Source organism: Aythya ferina, assembly GCF_964211825.1.
Source record: "Aythya ferina genome assembly, chromosome: 24".
NCBI lineage: Eukaryota > Metazoa > Chordata > Aves > Anseriformes > Anatidae > Aythya > Aythya ferina.
The window spans coordinates 7,062,493-7,082,694 of NC_140322.1; the positions used below are offsets into that span (position 1 = coordinate 7,062,493).

At 42.9% G+C, this 20,202-nt stretch overlaps 2 protein-coding genes across 3 annotated transcripts; one reads left to right on the top strand and one right to left on the bottom strand.

Annotated features, from left to right (window-relative positions):
- Nucleotides 1–3,938: 3,938 nt before the first annotated feature.
- On the bottom strand, nt 3,939–17,875 carry DNAJC8 (DnaJ heat shock protein family (Hsp40) member C8). Of its 2 annotated transcripts, none has more exons than XM_084496831.1 (9): nt 17,723–17,875; nt 16,789–16,890; nt 14,099–14,155; nt 12,324–12,390; nt 11,629–11,723; nt 10,704–10,775; nt 9,429–9,520; nt 8,405–8,480; nt 3,939–4,719 (listed from the first exon to the last, which is right to left on the bottom strand). In XM_084496831.1, exons 1-9 carry the CDS (start codon nt 17,789–17,791, stop codon nt 4,597–4,599), a joined length of 753 nt encoding a protein of 250 aa, XP_084352957.1. In that variant the 5' UTR covers nt 17,792–17,875; the 3' UTR covers nt 3,939–4,596. The 2 variants fall into 2 exon arrangements, with proteins under 2 accessions (XP_084352957.1, XP_084352958.1); XM_084496832.1 differs by having other exon boundaries at nt 10,704–10,768; nt 11,625–11,723.
- A 146-nt stretch (nt 17,876–18,021) lies between these two features.
- ATP5IF1 (ATP synthase inhibitory factor subunit 1) lies at nt 18,022–18,895 on the top strand. Its single transcript, XM_084496833.1, has 3 exons — nt 18,022–18,181; nt 18,252–18,364; nt 18,594–18,895. The coding sequence occupies exons 1-3, from the start codon at nt 18,089–18,091 to the stop codon at nt 18,733–18,735; spliced, it is 348 nt and encodes a 115-aa protein (XP_084352959.1). The 5' UTR covers nt 18,022–18,088; the 3' UTR covers nt 18,736–18,895.
- Nucleotides 18,896–20,202: the final 1,307 nt, after the last annotated feature.

Here is a 20,202-nt window from a genome sequence, read left to right on the forward strand (position 1 = left end):
CCCATAAGCCCAGCCTCTGTTTCTCTATTTTCAGTTATTTTAAGAGAGCATAGAAGTACTAGGAAGATAAATTCTTTTCTGGAAGATGAGGAGAGCACCTGAACTTGGTCTTTTCCACATGGGTCCCTCTAACCAATGTTGCTGTGGCTATAGCTAATCCCCCAGAACTACAGTTATGCTCCTGAAATAGAAATTGCACATGGCAAGAGTTGCTATAGCGCAAGGAGAAAGGGTGGAAGGAAGTTTTTTTCCATGCATTACAAAGACAGGACAGCTCTTTAGGAAAGAGGAAGGGTGGAAGAAGAAGATACAGCCACACAGACAGTGTAAGAAATGTTATGTTGGATGCAAGCCATAGGGCTCAGCGCCATGTCCAACAGCAGCCAACAGATGATGATCAGAGAAGAAAGTGAACACGGTATAGTGCATCCCTTATCAAACTCTACCAGCATCTGCCAATATGTAGCAGAAACTTCCTCAGCTAGCAGTTACACTGGGATCTTTATAAAGTATTTATGTGAACACATGCATGGATGAAAAATTATTAAACACTCCTGTCCTCAATGATAGTCTATGCTGAGTTCTGCAATCCACCATAGGAAAAGTACTTATGTGTCTTTTGAACCAATTCCTTGCTATTTTCCCTCCATTACCTCTTGTTCTCAGGTTCAGGAAAAGAACAGCTTTTGATGTCCTGTTTTCCCTCCATACCACTGCCTGTTTTCACATACTCATTTTGAAAGGCAATACACTAAAGCACGTATAAAAATAGGCATCTATGTAAACTGTAAGGCACGTCCACAACATGGCTTCATAGCAAAGATGACAGTATTTCCCATTTCACTCTGTATCTTTGCCCCGTACTCTGATTTATATGGTTCCTGAAGAGCAACAGTTAATTTAGAGCACCAAATGCATGCACCAAACTAAGGTAAGTGTTAAGTAATACAATGGTTTGTCTCAGCAAGAATGGATTTCATCTCTATCTTATCACTCAGTCTTTCTGCAGCCATCGGGACTTGGTTTAGGCTTTACCAAACAGCTTTTCTACCCAGAGAAATCTAGTTTACCTGGCAAACATCTTGTGAAATCTAGACCTAGACCTGTCTACATGTTCAGGGGGACACTCCACTCATCCCTAGACTATAAAGTAGCACCAAACATGGAAGTACTGCACCCTGTCCCCTTTAATCCAAAAGGGAGGAGGTTCCTATTGCAGTTTCCCTTTTTTTTTAATTTTCTGGTACAAGTAAACTTGTAAAGGCCCTTTCCCATCCCACTATCACTGAACAGCAGAAAAATCTCCACAAATTGCAGATGAAGGGGAAGGCAACCCCCCTACTTTAGAATGGAACCAAAACCTTCAGGAACAATTTCTGGATTTCTAAAAAGAGCTGGACTCTGGTAGACCGTGGTGTACCATCTCTGGAAATCAGACAAATAAGACAAATTATTTCCACAGAAAACTAAAGCCAAGACCCAACTGTAAGGTGCTTGCATACCTATCTGGTACCTTTCCTCCTTCCCAAAGAAAAAAAAAATAAATCCTTACTCCTACAAATGTATTTTCTTGTCGTACATAGCAAGGACAAATACTTAGTCTACATGGATCACTGACCCAAAAACAGCTCTAAAGATGGAGATATGAGGGATTTTAGGACTTGCATCATTTCTATGTCTTGTAATTAAACAGTAAGTTAAAATTCAACCTATCTTGCTGGTTGGCATACATTGCAGAGGCCAGGCAATAGCCCAGCCTGCATCTGTTGGGCATCCACATTGTGTGTTCATTTCTTTCCCACCCAAGAAATTCAAAACAGTTTGCTTTTACAAAGCCTGAATGCAAAGGGAAGGTGCTTTTAGTTTCTCACTGCCCTAGCTTGTTAGTAATAGGTAATAAATTTTATTAATCTCCCTATGCTGAGTCTGTTTTGCCCATGACAGTAATTGTTGAGTGATCTCCCTGTCCTTTCAGCCCTTTTAATTGTATTTTCTCCTCCTATGCCTTTGAGGAGGGGGAGTGGTTGTGGTGGAGCTCAGCTGCCCACCTGAGTAAAACCACCAGCGAAATACTGCATGTTCAGACATACAAACATATCATAGGCAGACCAGGAAGAAAGGAAACAGGAACAGCTAACTTGAAAATGAACACCATTGTTTATAAGCCACGTTTTGCTGCCCCAAACGAGTCACACTCGGTGGAAAAAATGACTCAAACTGAAGAAGCTCAGAAAATGATTACTTCAGTGACCTGGGCAACAGGCTACACTCTTTAGAGCCTGTGGTGTCATTCCACTGGTCAAATCTCAACCACCTACATATCGGAGAAGCAAAACCAGAAGCTTAACATGGGTCTTAAAAGCATTTTAAGTTCTCGTGGGGCTCATTGTAAGCTACCTGGAAAAAAACAAATGTGTAGAGATCTGAAAGGCCTGTACCATGGGTCAGCAAAGACATTAAACTGTATGAAAGGAAATGCTACCAGAAAGACCAATATTTCAATATCAAAAGTAATGACTTGGGGAGAAAAAGTCACTTGGAGAAATCTCTAAGTTAGAAATACATGTAGTTTCACAGGGGAACCAGAGCCAGACAAATTAGAGGGACAGCATGTCCTCTGGGTGAGAGGCTCCAGCTGGAGTCTCTCACATAGCAGTACTCTAATCCTCTGTGTTACCACCCAGCACCATTCCTTTCTTACAGTTGTTCATCCAGGAAGCAGAAGTGTCTCAGAGATACCACCACAACAGTTAACTAACATTTTCCCCTGAGAAAGTTTGTGTAACTATTGCCTTTATAAGAAGTTGTGTCCCACCGAAGTGTTCCCACTTAAAGAGGGAATGGGCTATGCCAACAAAAACGAATTTCAGTGCCTGAACACAGTCATGCTGCATAGTTCAAGGTCTCCCATACCTATCAGCCCACTTTAGTCTACTGCTAAATACTGTTTGGCTCTTGTGTGTCACCCAGATGTCATCAACATATTATTTAAGCTGTGTTTTGACCCCTGAGGCTCAGCTTGAGCTATCTATTTATCAGGTTAAACCTAGCAGGACAAATGAGGTAAAAAGAACTGTATTCTTCTATTTACACAGAAAATAGGAATCACATTCTACTGTTTTAAGAGATAGTTTATGTATAAAACACCAAAATACCTTAGTTTTATTAGGAAAAGCTGTTTCACTTTACATTCAGTCACACAGCCCAGTTCATTAGAGGAAAAGAAGAAACAAAGGCAAGTGGAGAACACACCAGCTGCTTTTCAGCAAATTCATCTAAGCCCTGGGCCCTGTCAGAAAGCACTATTTCTTTGGAAGCTACTTTCTGTAAGAAAAGCAATTTTCTGCAGGAAAATCTGTATGGTAACACAGCAACTTTATGTCACTCCTCTGCAGCATGCAGAAATAGAACGCTATTAATCAAAACTTATGGGTTGAGACTTTAGAAAATGGACACATCTCTTCAAGGGCAGCGGATCCAATCTTCCTCAAGAGAAACCTCAACCGCGCCTTAGGCACAAAGAACAGCACAAAGGATTGAACTCAACTGAAGATAAGGGTATAGATGATGAAGTCCAAGTGAAGGGAGCAGTGAGGAGAAAGAAAAGCCGTATCTTCATGGGGGCAGCTACCAACAGGACCAGGTATGGGAACTGCCATCATGAGAGAAGAGAAGAATCTCTAAACTCAGCCACAGGTCTCCAGAGGAGATTGTCAGGCACATGTGAATCTGTACTATACTGCACTTGGAATACCTTTAAATACTTCAGAATCTCTTCAAAACTTAAATGCACACCTGAAGTAGGATTTTAAAACTTAAATCCACCATATCTTACCAAGGAAAGTGTTCGTGCTGAGCAGGAGTAACATCTCAGTGGCCACCACTCAACTCACACACTTGCAATTGTATTTTTGAATAATTCCATGCAGAAAGAACAGTTACTTTGGGTAAAAATTTATTTTACATACAGACCATTGCAACTTAACTATTAATTGAGAGACGTTATTTTTTCCTTCACAGAAAGTGACCAACTGGTCTGAGATTAACAGGAGTCAAAGGCTGAGAGCTGGGATTTTTTTCAGTTGGAAATCAGATCTTGGGGAGAAGGGTCCTTCCAAGCATCACTCAGTTCAGTGAGGAGCTGCAGGACTTTTAACTGCAGGTCAGCTGCACTGCACAGTGCTGGAAGCAGATTCCCAGAGTCAGTTTGGACCTTTCCAAAGCTGGACTTGCTGAGAAAGATGACGCCTGGACAGGTACATTTCTGACACTGTGTTCAGCTCTCAAACTAGAAATGAATATGGTGAAACAGCACAATCTCTGTAAAGTACAAAACACTGAATTGCAGGTCAGCAGACAGATGGGACAGCAATAATGGCGGGGCACTCCTAAGCCAAGTATTCTACATGTAGCGGGTTCCTGGCTGGGTTCATACTATGGCCCTAGTTCAAATGGACAGAGTACAAAAAATACTTTGACCAATAATTAATTGTACTGGAAACAGTCTACTAAAAAGCAATTCTTACTCTAGGTGCCAATGAGTCCTTAAAAGCAGGGACGGGACTGAGGATCTGCACTTGGGCAGTGCTGCCAGGATCATTCACGCTGCTCCATTTTTACTTTGGGAGGTCTCAGGAAGGTCCTGTTTTTCTTTTCTTTCTTCCCCTTAGTATTTGCCTGGAAATTTCTCCAGCTGTCCACACGACCATCCCGACTTTCCTGGGAAAAACAGAGAGGAACTAGAGGGTTAAGGAGTTCAAGATCCAGAGAACATCCCTTGTGTAACAGTTTCAAGAGATTAATTTGCCCCTTACCCAGCACCCCGGCAGCCAGAACACACAGACATTGTAAAGAGCCGGAGCAGTAGATGCAGCACAGTACAACCACAAGTGAGCTCATGAACACCAGTGTAAGTAGCATACTGTTTTCTTGTTTCAAAAGCAACCAGCTTGAAATGTGCAGTCCTGATTACAGTTTAGAGAGTCCTCTGACGTACAAAGCAAATAAGAACCATCATCTCCAATGAATGTTCCCAATCTGTCAGCCCATAATGCACCATTTTCTTACTCTCACATCCTTGTGACAGTTCTCTTTGTGCTGCAGCTTGGAGGCAGAGAGAAGTAAGAGAGAAGGGAAACATACTGCTGTCTTCTCTCACACTTTTTGCCACAGGCTTCACCACAAAGATGCAATAAAAAAAGGTCTCTTATGGTGCTCTCTTTTCTCCTCTTCCCAGCCTATCCTCTGAGCAGCAGAAACCCCTCAATAAATTAATAAACTCATACCCCACAAACCCAGGCTACAATCCCTACAGGCTGAAGGTTTTACACAGTAGGACTGAACAAGCCCAGGGATGATTCATTTCACTGTACAATCCACATGTTCAAGGTCCTTCTGAATATATCTGTGCCTGGGATAGTGGTACTACACACAGGCTCAGGCTAGGATAGCTGTTCTCACTCCCATCTTCCTCTACAGCCATACAGGAGAAGGCCGGTCAATACCAGCAATCTGGAGTCACAGAATTGTAGGGGTTGGAAGAGACCTCAAGAGATCATTGGGTCCAACCCCGCTGCCAAAGCAGGGGTTCCCCAGAGCAGGTTGCCCAGGTAGGCATCCAGACAGGCCTTGAGTATCTCCAGAGAAGGAGACTCCACAACCTCCCTGGGCAGCCTGTTCCAGTGCTCCGTCACCCTCACCGTAAAGAAGTTCTTTCGCATGTTCGTGCAGAACTTCCTGTCCTCCATTTTGTGGCCATTGCCTCTTGTCCTGCCCCCCCAAAGCACTGAAAAGAGGTTGGCCAAATCCCTCTTTCTCCCACACTTCAGATATTTGTAAACATTAATAAGATCCCCTCTCAGTCTTCTCTTCTCAAGGCTGAACAGACCCAGGTCTCTCAGCCTTTCCTCATAGGGAAGATGCTCCAGGCCCCGTATTACCTTTGTGGCCCTCTGCTGGGCTCTTTCCAGGAGATCCCTTTCTTTTTCGTACCGGGGAGCCCAGAACTGGACACAGTACTCCAGGTGAGGCCTGACCAGGGCAGAGTAGAGGGGGAGGATCACCTCCCTTGACCTGCTGGCCATGCTCCTTTTTATGCTCACCAGGATCCCACTGGCCTTCTTGGCCACCAGGGCACACTGCTGGCAGCTCATAGTCAACCTGTCGTCCACCAGGACCCCCAGGTCCTTCTCCACAGAGTCCTCTCCAGCAGGTCACCCCCCAGCCCGTACTAATACATGCAGTTCTTCCTTCCCAGGTGCAGGATTCTACAAAGACAGGATGGAATACACTTTCACTAAGTTTGCAAACAGCACAGAGCTGGGATCCCCCCAATACGTTGGGGATTGGTGCTGCTATCTAGGGGGACCTCGACAGGCTGTAGAATGGGCCAGTAAGAACTTCATGAAGATCAACAAGAAGTACAAAGTCCTACCCATGGGGAGGAACAACGCCAGGCACCAATATATGTTGGACACCACCCAGCTGCAAAGGAGCTCTGCAGAGAAGGCCCTGAGGGTCCTGGTGGACACAGTTGACCACAAGCAACATGCCCTTGCTGCAGAAAAGGCTAAGGGTATCCTGAATTGCATTGGGAGCAATGGAGGCGGAAACACATTCCAACTTGTTCCTTTTCTATGGTGCATCAAGATATGACTCAGCTCTCAAAGCAGACTATGAATAGCTTCAGAGATATTCCTATGAGGATTTAGCAACACTGTAGAACATACACAAATCATACAGGTCTTTAGGATAAAGAGACAGGACACCTAACCAGACTAGGTATCCAATATGCAGACAAGGACCGGAATCACCAGGAGCAAGAAACCACAGAAGAGCAGTACAGTGGTACAGCTCAAGCACCTTTGGGGTTCTTTTTTTTTTTTTTTTTTTTAATAAAACAAACGAACAAAAAAAAACCTGCATAACATCAATTTAGTCTTTTTTTCCTTAAGGTTTAAGCTTCATTCCAAGCAATAACATTTGTATCATACACATTTCTTTCAGATATACTGTAAAGGCAAACACTGAGTCAGGACACATACAAGAGCAGCTAAGAAATCATGTGTTATTTTGTCTCTAATTACCTTCCCTCAACAATGATCGCTAGCAGAAATAATTCTTATGCCTGTAGATTCAGATGATCCATTTTGGATGTTAGCACCTAGCTCTGATAATTTTTTTTTTGCTCATATGGATTAAGTGGTCACCAGCAAGGCTGGAGAAGATACTTTTCTGCAAAAGCAGAGCTTCAGCTGTCCAGGAGTAGTTGAGTACTGGCTAGTACTAAGGGCTGCAGTACCAATAGCTCTGCAGCTCTCCTGTTTGGTCCATCATTATTTGCTTGTTTTGCTTGTAATACTTTCTCACATTTCCTCAGCTGCATCTGTAAAGCATCAACACCCAACTTCTCCAGCCACTACAGCCACAGAATACAGAGCTTCTGCCAGCAGAATACCAGTGGCACATGCATTTCTTTGTCTGCCATTACATGACAAAACCTCATAGCACACTCAACGTAACTGCAGTCCATTCAGTGTTTTCCAGAATATCCAGCTTCCTCCATCCATATTATATAGTATATGGACACAGACAAACTCTGCCCAGAGGTGTCTCTGGAAAAATCCCAACTGTCTGCTTTCCACAGGATGCCAACCCAGCCCATACACTTCTCTCTTAAACACCCTGCTCTTAAAAGGTCTCTTGAACATACCCTGGGATCAGGTTTTGGTTTAAATGAACTGTCTAGCTCATCTTTTCAGCAGGTGCTGCACATGACTACTAACTTCCTTCATACCCACCCAGCCCTCCATGTCACAGAACTTTACCCCTGGTGTGTAACAAGGTAAGAGGCTAGATTAAATGTTTTGGCAGGCTGTAGGTTTGACACCTAGAATAACAGCACGATAACCAACCACAAAGCTACTTCTGATATGCTTAAACCTTGAATACAGAGTGGAAGTGGCAAAGAGAAGTGACATTCAGGTCTTTGATATCTGCATAAGATATAGATTGCATAAGTGTTAGCAACCAGACTGAAAAATATCAACACCATCCAACACCAGTGGTTGAACAGCTGCTTAATTAAGTTTTACTGATCACCAGTGACCTGGGGTAAGAAGTAATTCAAATTTCTGACTAAGCTGCTGACAGAGCTGAAAAATACTATACAACTTATTTAAGATACACCTGTTGGAAAGCCAGTATCAAAGCTCTATCAGTGGGCTCTTCTCACCGTACAAGGACAAAACCCAGGCTTCTGCAAAACATTTTAAGCGTCTATGCAAGTTATCTTGCAACACTTGCAGACAAGTCTCTCTTTTTCTCGCTAGGGAATTTCCAGCAGCATGGCTAAGAATTGCTGAGGCCCATTCAGCAAGTGACCCTGAGTTAACCTGCTGATTACCTCAAAGTTCTTCTGCCATTCTCGCTCTCGTTTAGCTTTCTCCTGTGCCTCAATTTCTTCTTCCCTCTGTCGTTTCCTGGAAAGGAAACCATAAAGAAGTTTTGAACCACAAGCATCTATATTAAAGAAACACAGTGACACTTTCAAAATGTCCCAGAAAGCTCTTCTGACTTCTTGGCAGATTAAAGTGCTTATCAGAAGAGATAAATACACACAACTAAGATTGCACAACAAATAAAATTTTGTTTCAAATATGGAGAGAGCAGAGAAGATGGTTTGGCACCACTGACAGCACACATGTATTTAATCAGAGTCATCTTCTCTTGCAAAACAAGTTGGAATCCTTCAAAATTCTAGCAGTAAGTCTCTAAAATGATTGAGCATACACATTAATATAGTGTTAACAAACACTTGAGCATCCACAGTAAGAAAGACAGACTTTTCTCCCTAATTTTCATGTGTAGTCCAAAGTAGTGCCTTGTAACCATCTCCCAGACTGCCTTCACTGACCACTAACGAAGCCCTGCTCTATGAAGTGCATCCACAGTAAGCACTGAGGCAACACATGATCAAAACACAAAGTAGTTCAGGATCAACATGGCACAAAGTATTTCTGACACTTAATTAAAAATCAATTATTTGCATGCTAACAACATGCAGAAGTGTATCACCATTTGACTGTTTTGGCTTGCTTCCACAGAATATTAAACATACCAAATATACCAATGTCTTAAATACTGGAGAGCAAGTTTCCTATTCGAATTTCTCATGCACAGACCTCTACAACCAATAGGATGCTCAGTGAACTGGTGGAATCTACATCACTGAAGTATGCGAGCCTCAGTGTCAGAGGACCCCCTTGTTAATCCAATTCGAGGCTGTGCTTTCAGCAGGAGGTTGGACCACACGACCTCCAAATGCCTGTTCCAACTTAGACTATTCTCAGATTCTGTGATTTCTAATATTCTCCAAGGAAGTATGAGGGGAAAAGAAGACCCTGAACTGAACAGAGTGCTGCTCATACCTTTCATGCATTTCTTTAGCTTCTCTTTCTTTTCTCTTAATTTCCAGTTCAGCAAAGAGCTTCATTGTCTGTTTGTATACAGCTTGTTTGAACTGTGGAACACAAATCTTATCTTAAAATAATGCACATTAACACAGTTAGAGAAGTCTATTTTACTTAAGAATATAACAAGCATAAAAAGAACGTAAAGCATATGTGTGCTCACATAGCCTCATATCCTGCCTTGACTGTAGTTAATAGCAGAGGCATGGAATAGGTTATCAACCACTACTGATTAAATTCTGGCCCCAACACCACTAGGAAAAAACTACTAACGTGACATTTTCATTTGTATTCACGAATCTGTGCCTAAACAACTTTTCATTTCAAGCTCTTTTACGTCTTCTGTTGAGTCCTTTAACGTCATGATATTTGACAAAAAATGGTCACTGTACAGATGGTAATTTCCAGCAGGCCTTCTTAATGTGTTTTAGTAAGTCTAGCACTGACTTTCCAGTGGGACATAACAGTATACTTTAAAACAAAAGATCCTCTCATTATTAAAGAACAGCAAGAGACTTCAGACAACCAATAGAAAATAAGACTGCTTTGGGGTTACTGTGACAATACCAAGTGAAAAAAAAAAACACTTTGTAGGAAAAAAAGGAGTGAATACGGTAAGACTAATGTGTTTCATTGTTTGAGAAACATCTAAATCATGTTTAAGACTATTAAAGCCTCAAATACCACTTGACTTTTTCAGACTAGAAACCAGCTAAGAGCAGCTATATTATGTCACACCATAAATGATGTGTTGCAGAACACTGAATCTGTCCTCACACACTATATGCGAGAAACAGACCAAACAGCTCTTACCACAAATTGTCACTAAAAGCCCATTTTAGACATGCTGCAATGGGTTATTATACATACCTCTACTAACAGTAAAGAGTGTCATAGTTCCAGCATTCAGAATACAAGATATTCAATTCAAAAACACTTTGTGATGGACAAGCAATAAAGACTTGCTCATAGGAAAGTACTGGATACCCTCAGCTACACAGTCTCATAATATATTTCCTCTTTAGATTACAGTCATCCTATTTTCTTAAAGACATTAGATATTTCTCAACACATGGAACTTCTACAGTGACTTTTTAATTTGTTCTTCTCTATAAGTAAAAGAATTTGCAACACTCTAACAAGTCTAATAAATACTTGCATACCAGTTTTGATTCTTAATTTCTCAAAACACATTTTGTACTCCCCAGTCTCTCTGAACAGAATGTAACTTACAACTTCAGGATCATCCTCTTCTACATTGGGAGGTTTTCCATCTTTCTTCAACTGCTTCTTTTTTTCTTTCACCTTAAGATTAAGAATGAAAATAAGAATCTACAAAATTTTACAGGGCTTCCATAATTGTATCTAAGTAGTTCTGTATTCTGTAGGAAGAACTTCAGATGACAGTAAGTTCTTGATTTGGATTTATTTCAGATCAAAACGTCACAGCCTTATGCCCAGATAAACATACATGTGATCACTATCATATGAACTGCAGTAATTAAAAATACTATATTAGATACTATTCATCCAACACAATTCCTTTGTTTCATTTCCAGTTAGTTTGTTTTTAAGATATATTTATACCCAATATGTACCATTCAAACCAGCAGGAAGTTTATTTTGCTTTGTAATATTTGAAAGACTAACAACAACAAGCAGAATATAAAATGTTCCTTGATTTATAGTATCTGAGTTCTCCTGTATCATATTCTTTCTCAAGTTTGTTGTGTTTTAGTGTGCTCATATCACTCAACTAACCTCTTGGTCAATGCAATCGGAGCTACTTTCCTTATCTTATAGGCCATTTTCCCCAAAACCTCTCCGTCTCCAGCTGTCAGCACCTATTTTCTTTCACCTACACATATCTGAACTGCATCATTCATTCACAGACTTGAAAAGAAATATTTAGGTCAGATCACGGGGTCTGACCTAATTATTTCAAGTACTGAATTTCACTGAATTATCCTGCACTGAGCTTAACAGCAGTCTTGGACAAAGCACATTTGTTCATGCCTTGACTTGCTCAGAGTCCACCTGCACAGATGCACCATGAATTTTGCTCAGCCCACCTTTTAATGATCGAAACATATAGCAGGTATAAAATTAAAATGGAATTATAAATAAAATTAAAAAGGACTAGCTATGGAATACTTACAGTATGTTCCACATATTCTTTTCCTGCCTGTATCACATCCAAGGCTCTCTTCTTTTGCTCCTGATCTAGCAGCAACTTGTATGCTTTATCCACAGCTAACAAAAAGCATCAACATTAATAGCACCAGTAGTCAAATTCAAAAGGCATCACAAGATTGCTCTTTACAAAGATTTTGGAGCGTTTTTTTTTTTTTTTTTCAATACATCTAGGTGAGCGATATTATTTGTCAAATTGGATTTTGTGTGAAGTAATGGCAGAGACTGTCAGACACCTCTGGAGTTAGTACGGTTAAGGCATCAGTCCTACCAAGTGATTTAGTTACAAGGCATGAGGTTAAGTTTAAGGTTCATAAATCCTCACGGTTAATGCAAAGCAGATGCCTAAAATTAACACCTTATTTCTGCTGTATGTTTTTTAACAAAATCTAATGCACATATTAAACAGCTTTTTCTTGAACAATCCTGGAAACACATGGATGTTTGTCCCCATTGTGATCTGATAACGCCATTACTGCCACCTAGTGAAATTCTGCTGCTGAAATGCCAACCCACATATCTGTTCCCTCATCTATCTCTAAAGCAATTCTTCTGTCCTTCAGTGGGGCCTTCAGACCTTATACACATTTAAACCAGCTACAGAAAAATAGCAGTCCAACTACTCTCGCACACCAGCCCAGAAGAGGTCAAGAGCATTACCTTCAAATGCCTTCTGTGCTCTGTCTGCATCATCTTGATTTTTGTCTGGATGTACCAATATTGACAACTGCAAGAGAAAGGATCTTGCTATCAAGATCATTGTAAAAGATAAAGACTACTTCAGAGATTTCTGTGAGAGCAGAGAAATAGTCTCAGACAGAAGTAATCACAGGGGATAACATTCCTTTGCATACACGCAAGTCAGCTGACAACATGTAGAGGTATGCATCAGTAAAAGCTTATAAAGATTTCTGACTGAAAATCAAGTACAACTCCTGTAGTAAATAGGCTATCTGAGAAAGTGGCTTGTGTTATACAGAACCACGCAAACACCTTTCAGCTGCAGTAGCATAGGGATGATAGGGTGACCTGTTGGCCTTACGAAGAAAGAAATCTACAAAGTTCATTCTCAGCCAAAGTTTATCTTTCACTCAGTATCTCCCAGTAAGTTTTCCAGCATTCCTAACATTATTCAAATATTAAACTACTTAAAAGAATGGTAAGATTTTCCTTAGGCTCCTTTACTGAAAATTTAGGAAACTTCCTCCTGTACTCTTCCTGTGCTATTCAGAGATAGGACACTGATTGCTACCATCTTTAGTGCAACCTTAAATGGACTGGAAAAAACACATTCTCCATCTTCCCCTTTCAAAGGATGAAAAAGCTCTTTCAAAATTTCCCCATATGACATTATTTTTTCTGTACCTTTTATTTTTGCCACTGATGTGCGGACTCTCTAGTTTATCTGCATCTTTCCTACTGTAACATTCAAAACCACTCACAATGCTACACTGGTGACAAAGAACATTACTTCCTGAACTTTACCCACAACACTTGCTACTTCACAGGCAAAAGGCCCTGTCCCCCAAGAGGAGCATAGTGCTGATTTACTCTGTGATTTGCAATAGCCAGTATCTTTCTCCTTCTGTTGGCTATTCCAAGTTCTGCACTTATATCTTTGATTTCTTCAATAAAAAATTCCATGCACTTTTTTACAAACATTTATTTGTGGTATTTTATCAGCCTAAAGCTGACAGCCCCAGTTTATTAATATGCAGAATTGAGAATTCAGCAAAAAATAGGTTATCTTCCCATTACCCATGAAGAGTAGGCTACATCCTATCACCACTTTTGCACATTATGTTCCTCTGTCCGGACAAGGCAGCAAGCGCAGCTTCCTGTCTAAAGTCAGTTCTTCATGTCTATCAGGTGGGAAGATGCAACCCTCTGAATATCACATCTTTTTGTTGCATGTACTGACTCAAATTTCTCCTGCAGATTTGGCAGCAGAACAAATCTGGGATGTTTCCTGTGTTGCATGGAGCAATGAAGAAAAGTCAGTGAGTAGGGCTGCTGCTGTCCCAGGTAGCCCAACCATCAAAAATGACCAAAAAAAGGAATAATAATTATATATAGTCAGGTAACTTCTGGATCAAGGACAATACATTTGAGAAAAAAAAAAGATATTCTCAGATCTTAATTTGTCAGATTTTGACCTTTTCTTTGGAGTAAACTTCAATAAACTGGTTATATGAGGGCATTTCAGTTTATATTAGCATAGTCACACATTTTACAGAGAAGAATACCATGTATGGACAAGGCACCCTTCTGCAGCTCTCCCCTTACTTATACAAAGATTGTTATACGCATTTTTTCACAAAACGGCTACTTGTCAGATAGAATTTTACCACCTTCCTCGTCCCCAAGCACAGCCGCAAAATCTTAACAGAGCTTCTAGTCTCCTTCCATAGGCTTCAAATGCTAAAGCCAAATACCTGCCGAAACCTTTTCTTTATTTCTTCATCTGTGGCATCAGGATCCATCTGCAGTACCTAAAGAGACCAAAACAGCACAGGAAGTTTAACAGTACACCGCATGTTTCAGGTTCCTCGCAGCAAGCTTTAAACATTGGCATACAGACACAATGCCAGAAAACACATGCCATCAGAGCGCTTCTCAGGACATGAATTTTCACCTAGGAAAACAGAAACATTTTAAGAGAAAGCACGTTTGGAACATTCTGCTTTTAGCAATGCTACATTCCATTGATTATGCCACAGTACTTTCCATACTCAAGTGTTGTGCAGACATGTGCCATCCCTGAACAGCCACCTTTGGACTAAACCTTCAGTCAGACCTGTTGTTTAGCTTAGCAGAAATCGAAGAACATGGTGGTTTGGGACACTGTCAGACAATGCATAACTGAGAACATCAGGCAGGAAACAAACTACTTTGTAAGAATTTACTGATTTTGTCATTTTGAAAGAAGACAGGAGAGTCTTACTGTTTTGCCTCTGTGAACAAGCCCACGATCTACTGATCTTTAAGGATGTGACAATCAATTTACTGATAAGAAGCACTAAGTAGCAACTGAATCTCCTCACTGCATATGCACACTGGTCTGACATTAACAATCTGTAAATGAAAAGCACTTTCACAGAAAAGCCACAGTCTACTTTTAAATGGCCTTCACGACTTATTCTCCAAGTCAAGTACTAACATGATAAATTGACTGATCCTGATCTGGCTAACCAGCCTTAAATTAGGATTTTGAAAAGCACCTGAGCAGATTTAAAAAAAAAAAAAAAAAAAAAAAAAAAAAAAAGAAGCAGATGAAGACAATATCAGGAAGGAGCTCATTCAGTGGACGGAAAAGAGAGTATGAGCCAATAATATAACCTGTGTTGTGCCAAAAGAAGCACGGCCAGCAGGTCGAGGGAAGTCTACTCTGCTCTCATGAGACCTTACACAGAGTACTGTGTTCAGCTTTTGGGGCCCTGTTGGAGTGGGTCAACAGGAGGCCATGAAGATCATCAGAGGACTGGAGTACCTCTCATGTGAAGGCAGGCTGAAGGAGTTGGGGTTGTTCAGCCTGCAGAAGAGAAGGCTCTGGGGAGACCTCACAGCAGCCTTCCAGTACCTAAAGGGGGCCTACAGGAAAGCAGGAGAGGGACTCTGCAAGTAGTGAAGTGATAGGACAAGAAGTAATGATTTTAAACTAAAAGAGGGTAGATTTAGATTAGATACAAAGAAGAAATTCTTTAGTATGAGAATGGTGAGGCACTGCAACAGGTTGCCCAGAGAAGCTGTGGATGCCCTATCCCTGGATTTGTTAAGGCCAGGCTGGATGGGACTTTGATCAACCTGGTCTGGTAGAAGGTGTACCTGCCCATGGGAGGGAGGTTGGAACTTGATGATCCTTAAAGGTCCCCTCCAACCCAAACCATTCCATGATTCTCTGAATACCCACAGGAAAATCCTGTTCCAGAACACCAGAATATGTTGCATTTCACGGAATCATAGAATCATTTAGGTTGGAAAAGACCTCTAAAATCATCTAGCCTAACTTCTAATTTAGAAAAAATTACCAAGGAATGCACAAAACTAATGTTTATTCCACCATTGTCGTATTCCCAGATTCTTCATCACTGTTACATGAGCAAAACCAACAGAAATAAAAATATCATTGTTATTGAAAATGGAAAACAAATACATTAACTTAGCAGCCATCAGCGTAGGTTATAGCAAAAGTAATGCAGCATAAAAAAGTTGTTAGAAAACTGTACGCACAATACTCTTTTCCAAACCAGAAAAATGTTACTGCATACAATGCAAATGTAAAACAGAGTGATTTCCTGCAGGTACAGAAATGCAACTTTTCTCAATACTGTGGATATACACATTTTTTTGTAACAGTAATGTTTCTATCCAGCTATTACAGAGTGGGCCAGGAAAACACTTACGACTCAGGGATGTGAAATGTACTAAAATTCTGATTGGTAATGGTTACTTCAGCCAAAACAGAAAAAAATGAACGCTGAAGTACAAGACAAAGGCAAGTAAGACTTCTCACAAATCTTAGCAACATTTACATGGAAATCAAATTTAAATGTAGTCCACATTTGCTGTCCATGTTGTCCAAGTGTAACTGTCTTCCTCAAGCTTTCAAACTAATTTATAACTGACCGTAGCTGGAATGAAACAATACAATGTGCAATGGAGTTACCTGTTTTACAAGAACTCCTCCAAAATTGCTCCCTAGTGTAAGAAATAAGAGTCCCTGCTATCATTCTATACACTACACAAGTTCAGTGGAATGAACACCCATAATAAAAGACACACCTGTAAATGCTGAACCAGGAGTGGTCAGAAAAGAACCTGACAGCATAACACCTGTAGCTGTTATACTCTCATTCAGAAAGTACTTAGCACTGATCTGCCCAATCTTCCAGTGCCATTAAACAAGAGGAGCATGTGAAAAGAATAGTTTCTACCTGCCATAAAACAGTGAAGAGAGCAAGTACATATGCACTACCCTCCTGTATTCTACAAAACTTCAGCACTGTAATCTACGTTTAGAAATTTATGTCTTTACGATGCTCATTTCTTTACTGAAAAAAATACCTGTTAGATCTAGGATTTGGTACGCTATGTTCAGATAGGAGGATAAAATGTTCGGACTAACCTCAAAAGGATTCAAGTTGAAATAGGAAGATCCGGGTCGGGTCAGCCTGTCAATTTGGTTTTTTGATGTTAAAACAGAGTCTCGTTTTTCAATTTGTTTTACCTGAAGAGCAGAAGAGACCTTTATTAACTTTATTATCACAACATGCTCACCTGCTTTCCTGTGTGATCACTATACCAATTACCATCCAGTGCAACAATTTATAATACCTCTTGGATCTCCCAAACCTGTAGTTACTTTACTCAAGCATCAGCAGGACATTTTTTTCAGCATATTCTACAGCATGACAGTGATTTCAACATTACCTTTTAAAGATAAATAATAATAATAAAAAAACACTTCTGTCCACCTCTTACATATCTTACGCTCAACTGCTGTGGCTTTGTCACCTCATTTCACTCCTACACTTCACCAGCACTGTTATCGTGATCCCTCGGATACCTGCGGCAAAATTTGAACCTAACATCCGCAGGAGAGCCCATTAAACGTTTAGTCACACCAGTGCAAGCATACAAACGCTTTATTCTGACCAGCGATTATTTAATTTAGTTCAGTTTACTTTTTTTTTTTTTTTTACGTTAATCCTTTTTTTGATTTTTTTTTCAAATAACCCCCATTAAATCGGCAGCACCCTTCCGTGGGCGATGCTGAGCTCCACACACGCCAGTCGCGCACAGGCCAAGGGGAGCAGCGCAGGCTGAGGGGCAGGAGCAGGAGCAGGGCCGTGCACTCTCTGCGCCCCGCGCGGCCCCCCCGGCCCGGCCCGGCCCGGCCCCTGCGGCGCCCCCGGCCCCTTCCTCCCTTCCCTTCCCGGCCGGGCCGGGCCGGGCCGCCCCCCCCCGCCGTCAGGCGGGCGCCGCCGCCCCGCCAAGGCCCCGGCGCTGGCAGGAGAGCGTCTCCGCGAGGCGGCGGCGGGGCGGGCAGGGCCCGGTACCTCGTTGTAGAAGGTGAGGAACGCCTCCTCGGCGGCGCCCCCCGCCCCGCGCTCCCCCGGAGCCGCCATGGCCAGCACCGCGTGACGCCACGCGCGCGCCCGAGCGCGACGCTGAGGCCGAGCGGCGAAGGCGGCGCCCCCCGGCACGTGACCGCCGCGGCACAGCCATGGCGACGGGCCCCGCCCCGCGCACGGCGGGGGGGGTGCAGGGCCGCGCGGAGCTCCCTCAGGCGGCCGCGAGCGGCGCGCCCGGCCCCTCCGGCCCCTCCCTCCCGTCTCCGCCGACGTGCCTGGGCCGGGCGCGGCGTCGGCCCCGCCCCCGCGCGCCGCTGCCTCGTCCGCGCGGCGGCCCAAGGGCAGGCGGCCATGGCGGCGGCGGTGGCGCTGCGGGGCGGCCTGCGCGGGGCTCTGGTGGCGCAGCAGCAGCGCGCCTGGAGCTCGGGCTCGGGCGCCGACCAGGTGGGGGCGGCGGGCCGGGGCGGCGGGGGTCGCGCGGCCGCCGTCCCCTCACCGCTGTCTTTCCTCGCAGCTGGGCGAGCTGGGCAAAGGCGCCGGGAAGGGCGGCGGCGGCGGCGGCGCCATCCGCGAGGCCGGCGGCGCCTTCGGCAAGAAGCAGGCGGCCGAGGAGGAGCGGTACTTCAGGTGAGCGCCGGTGCGGCCGGGCCTGCCGGGGGTCTGCCTCGGCCCGCACGGCCCGGCCCGGCCCGGTCGGTCACCGGCCGTGTGCGAGGCCGAAGCCTCGCCTCCGCACCCAACCCCCCCCCCTCACACACACACGCTCCTAGCACGGCGCCGGGGCGCTGTGCTGCCCCCGGGTGCGCGCTGCCGTGACCGGGAGCTGCCGGGCATCTCGTGGCGTGCTTTCTTGCAGGGAGAAGGAGAGGGAGCAGCTCGCTGCCTTGAGGAAGCACCATGAGGAAGAGATCGATCACCATAAGAAAGAGATAGAGCGACTGCAGAAAGAAATTGAGCGTCATAAATATAAGATCAAGAAGCTTAAAGATGATGACTAAGCTGTCGCTACTGCTGAGTTCTGTTTGCCTTGTATGGCCACTACTTATTATGGTGTAAAACAGCATCGAAGACTGTATGCTTTGGCCAAAGTGATCCAAATTTGTCCTATTGTACTGTGGTCTGCAACAATGTCAAATAAACTACTCAGTCTCTCTCTTATGCTCAGTAACTGTTTAATTAAAAAAAAAATCTACTGTGTGATTTTAAACGTCATAGTTCTTCTGAAAAAGTATAGTCATAGAATTACAGAATATCTTGAGTTGAAAGGGATCCATAAGGATCATCAAGTCCAACTCCTGACACCATGCAGGTCTACCCCAAATTCTAGACTATGTGACTAAATGCACAGTCCAAACGTGTCTTTAATTCAGACAGGCTTGGTGCAGTGACTACTTCCATGGGGAGCCTGTTCCAGTGTGCGACCACCCTCTTGGTGAAGAGCCTCTTCCTGATGTCTAGCCTAAAGTAGACAAAAACCATCATTGTTATTCTGTCCTTAAGTAGGCAGTCCTGTATATAACCTTACAATTTTATTTATTTTTAAAGAAATGTCCATGGGTTGTTAGTGTGCTAACTTTACTGTTAAAACTGCAAGAAAAGTAGAAAAACGTGAAAAGGTATGTGTGTAGAGACTTGTTAACACAGAAATAACTTTCTAAAGAAGACTCATTTGTGGTCGTGCAGGGAGAAGACAGTGCTCTACTACAGTAGCAGAGTGTGAATAAAAGGTTCTTTTGTTGCACTTAGCAATTAGTGCCATAAACAAATGGAAAAAAAAAACTCTTCTAAATCATGGTGATTTCACTTGGGGTTGTGCAAATTTCTGGAGCAACGCAGCTGAAATACTTCTACATAAATGTTACTTTCTCCAAAGACTTTTTTTCCAAATGGTGGTTTTCTTTCTGTAGTTCTGGGTGTTTCTTATACAAGTCTTCTTTCAAACAAAGATGGATTAAGGTGCAACGTACACAGGTTCAGTCACATGAGATTTCCTTACAAGAAATCAGCAAGATACCTACTGAAACAGTGTGGTCTTACTTCACTGAGCCCTGAAAAGAAGGGGATTGTGTGTAATAAGAATGGACGAGTAAGAAAATAGGCTTTCCTTCCTCACCTTTACTGCCTTCCCTGTTAAATTTGCCTGAACAGGCTTGTAGTTTCTATCACTGCTAAAAAGCCCCCCTATGTTAAAGTAAATTAAACTGTCAAGTGTTGCAATGAAGCTGGACTAGGGGATTATGTAGCTAGCTCCATCTTTTCTGGAACAGCAGAAGGCAAATGGGAGCCTTTGGTATAGAAGGTGCTTAGACAAAGGTAGAGCCAGCTGGTTGACCATGTCACAGCTTCTTGTCCTCGATCAGCTGTTTTCCCCCTTGGGCCACTCTTCCAACAGAGAAACACTGCAGCAAAGTGGTATGCCTTATTTCCAGAGTAAATAACTGTAGTGCTAATGAAAAGTCCATGAT

Excerpts from the sequence above, each read along its gene's own strand:
- DNAJC8 (XM_084496831.1), bottom strand. The coding sequence starts at position 17,791 with ATGGCGGCTCCGGGGGAGCGCGGGGCGGGGGGCGCCGCCGAGGAGGCG. Across the intron at positions 16,891-17,722 it reads TCCTCACCTTCTACAACGAG|GTAAAACAAATTGAAAAACG; the intron begins GTACCGGGCCCT and ends TCTGCTCTTCAG. Across the intron at positions 11,724-12,323 it reads AGCACAGAAGGCATTTGAAG|CTGTGGATAAAGCATACAAG; the intron begins GTAATGCTCTTG and ends GCTTTTTGTTAG.
- ATP5IF1 (XM_084496833.1), top strand. The coding sequence starts at position 18,089 with ATGGCGGCGGCGGTGGCGCTGCGGGGCGGCCTGCGCGGGGCTCTGGTG. Across the intron at positions 18,182-18,251 it reads CGGGCTCGGGCGCCGACCAG|CTGGGCGAGCTGGGCAAAGG; the intron begins GTGGGGGCGGCG and ends CTTTCCTCGCAG. Across the intron at positions 18,365-18,593 it reads GAGGAGGAGCGGTACTTCAG|GGAGAAGGAGAGGGAGCAGC; the intron begins GTGAGCGCCGGT and ends GCTTTCTTGCAG.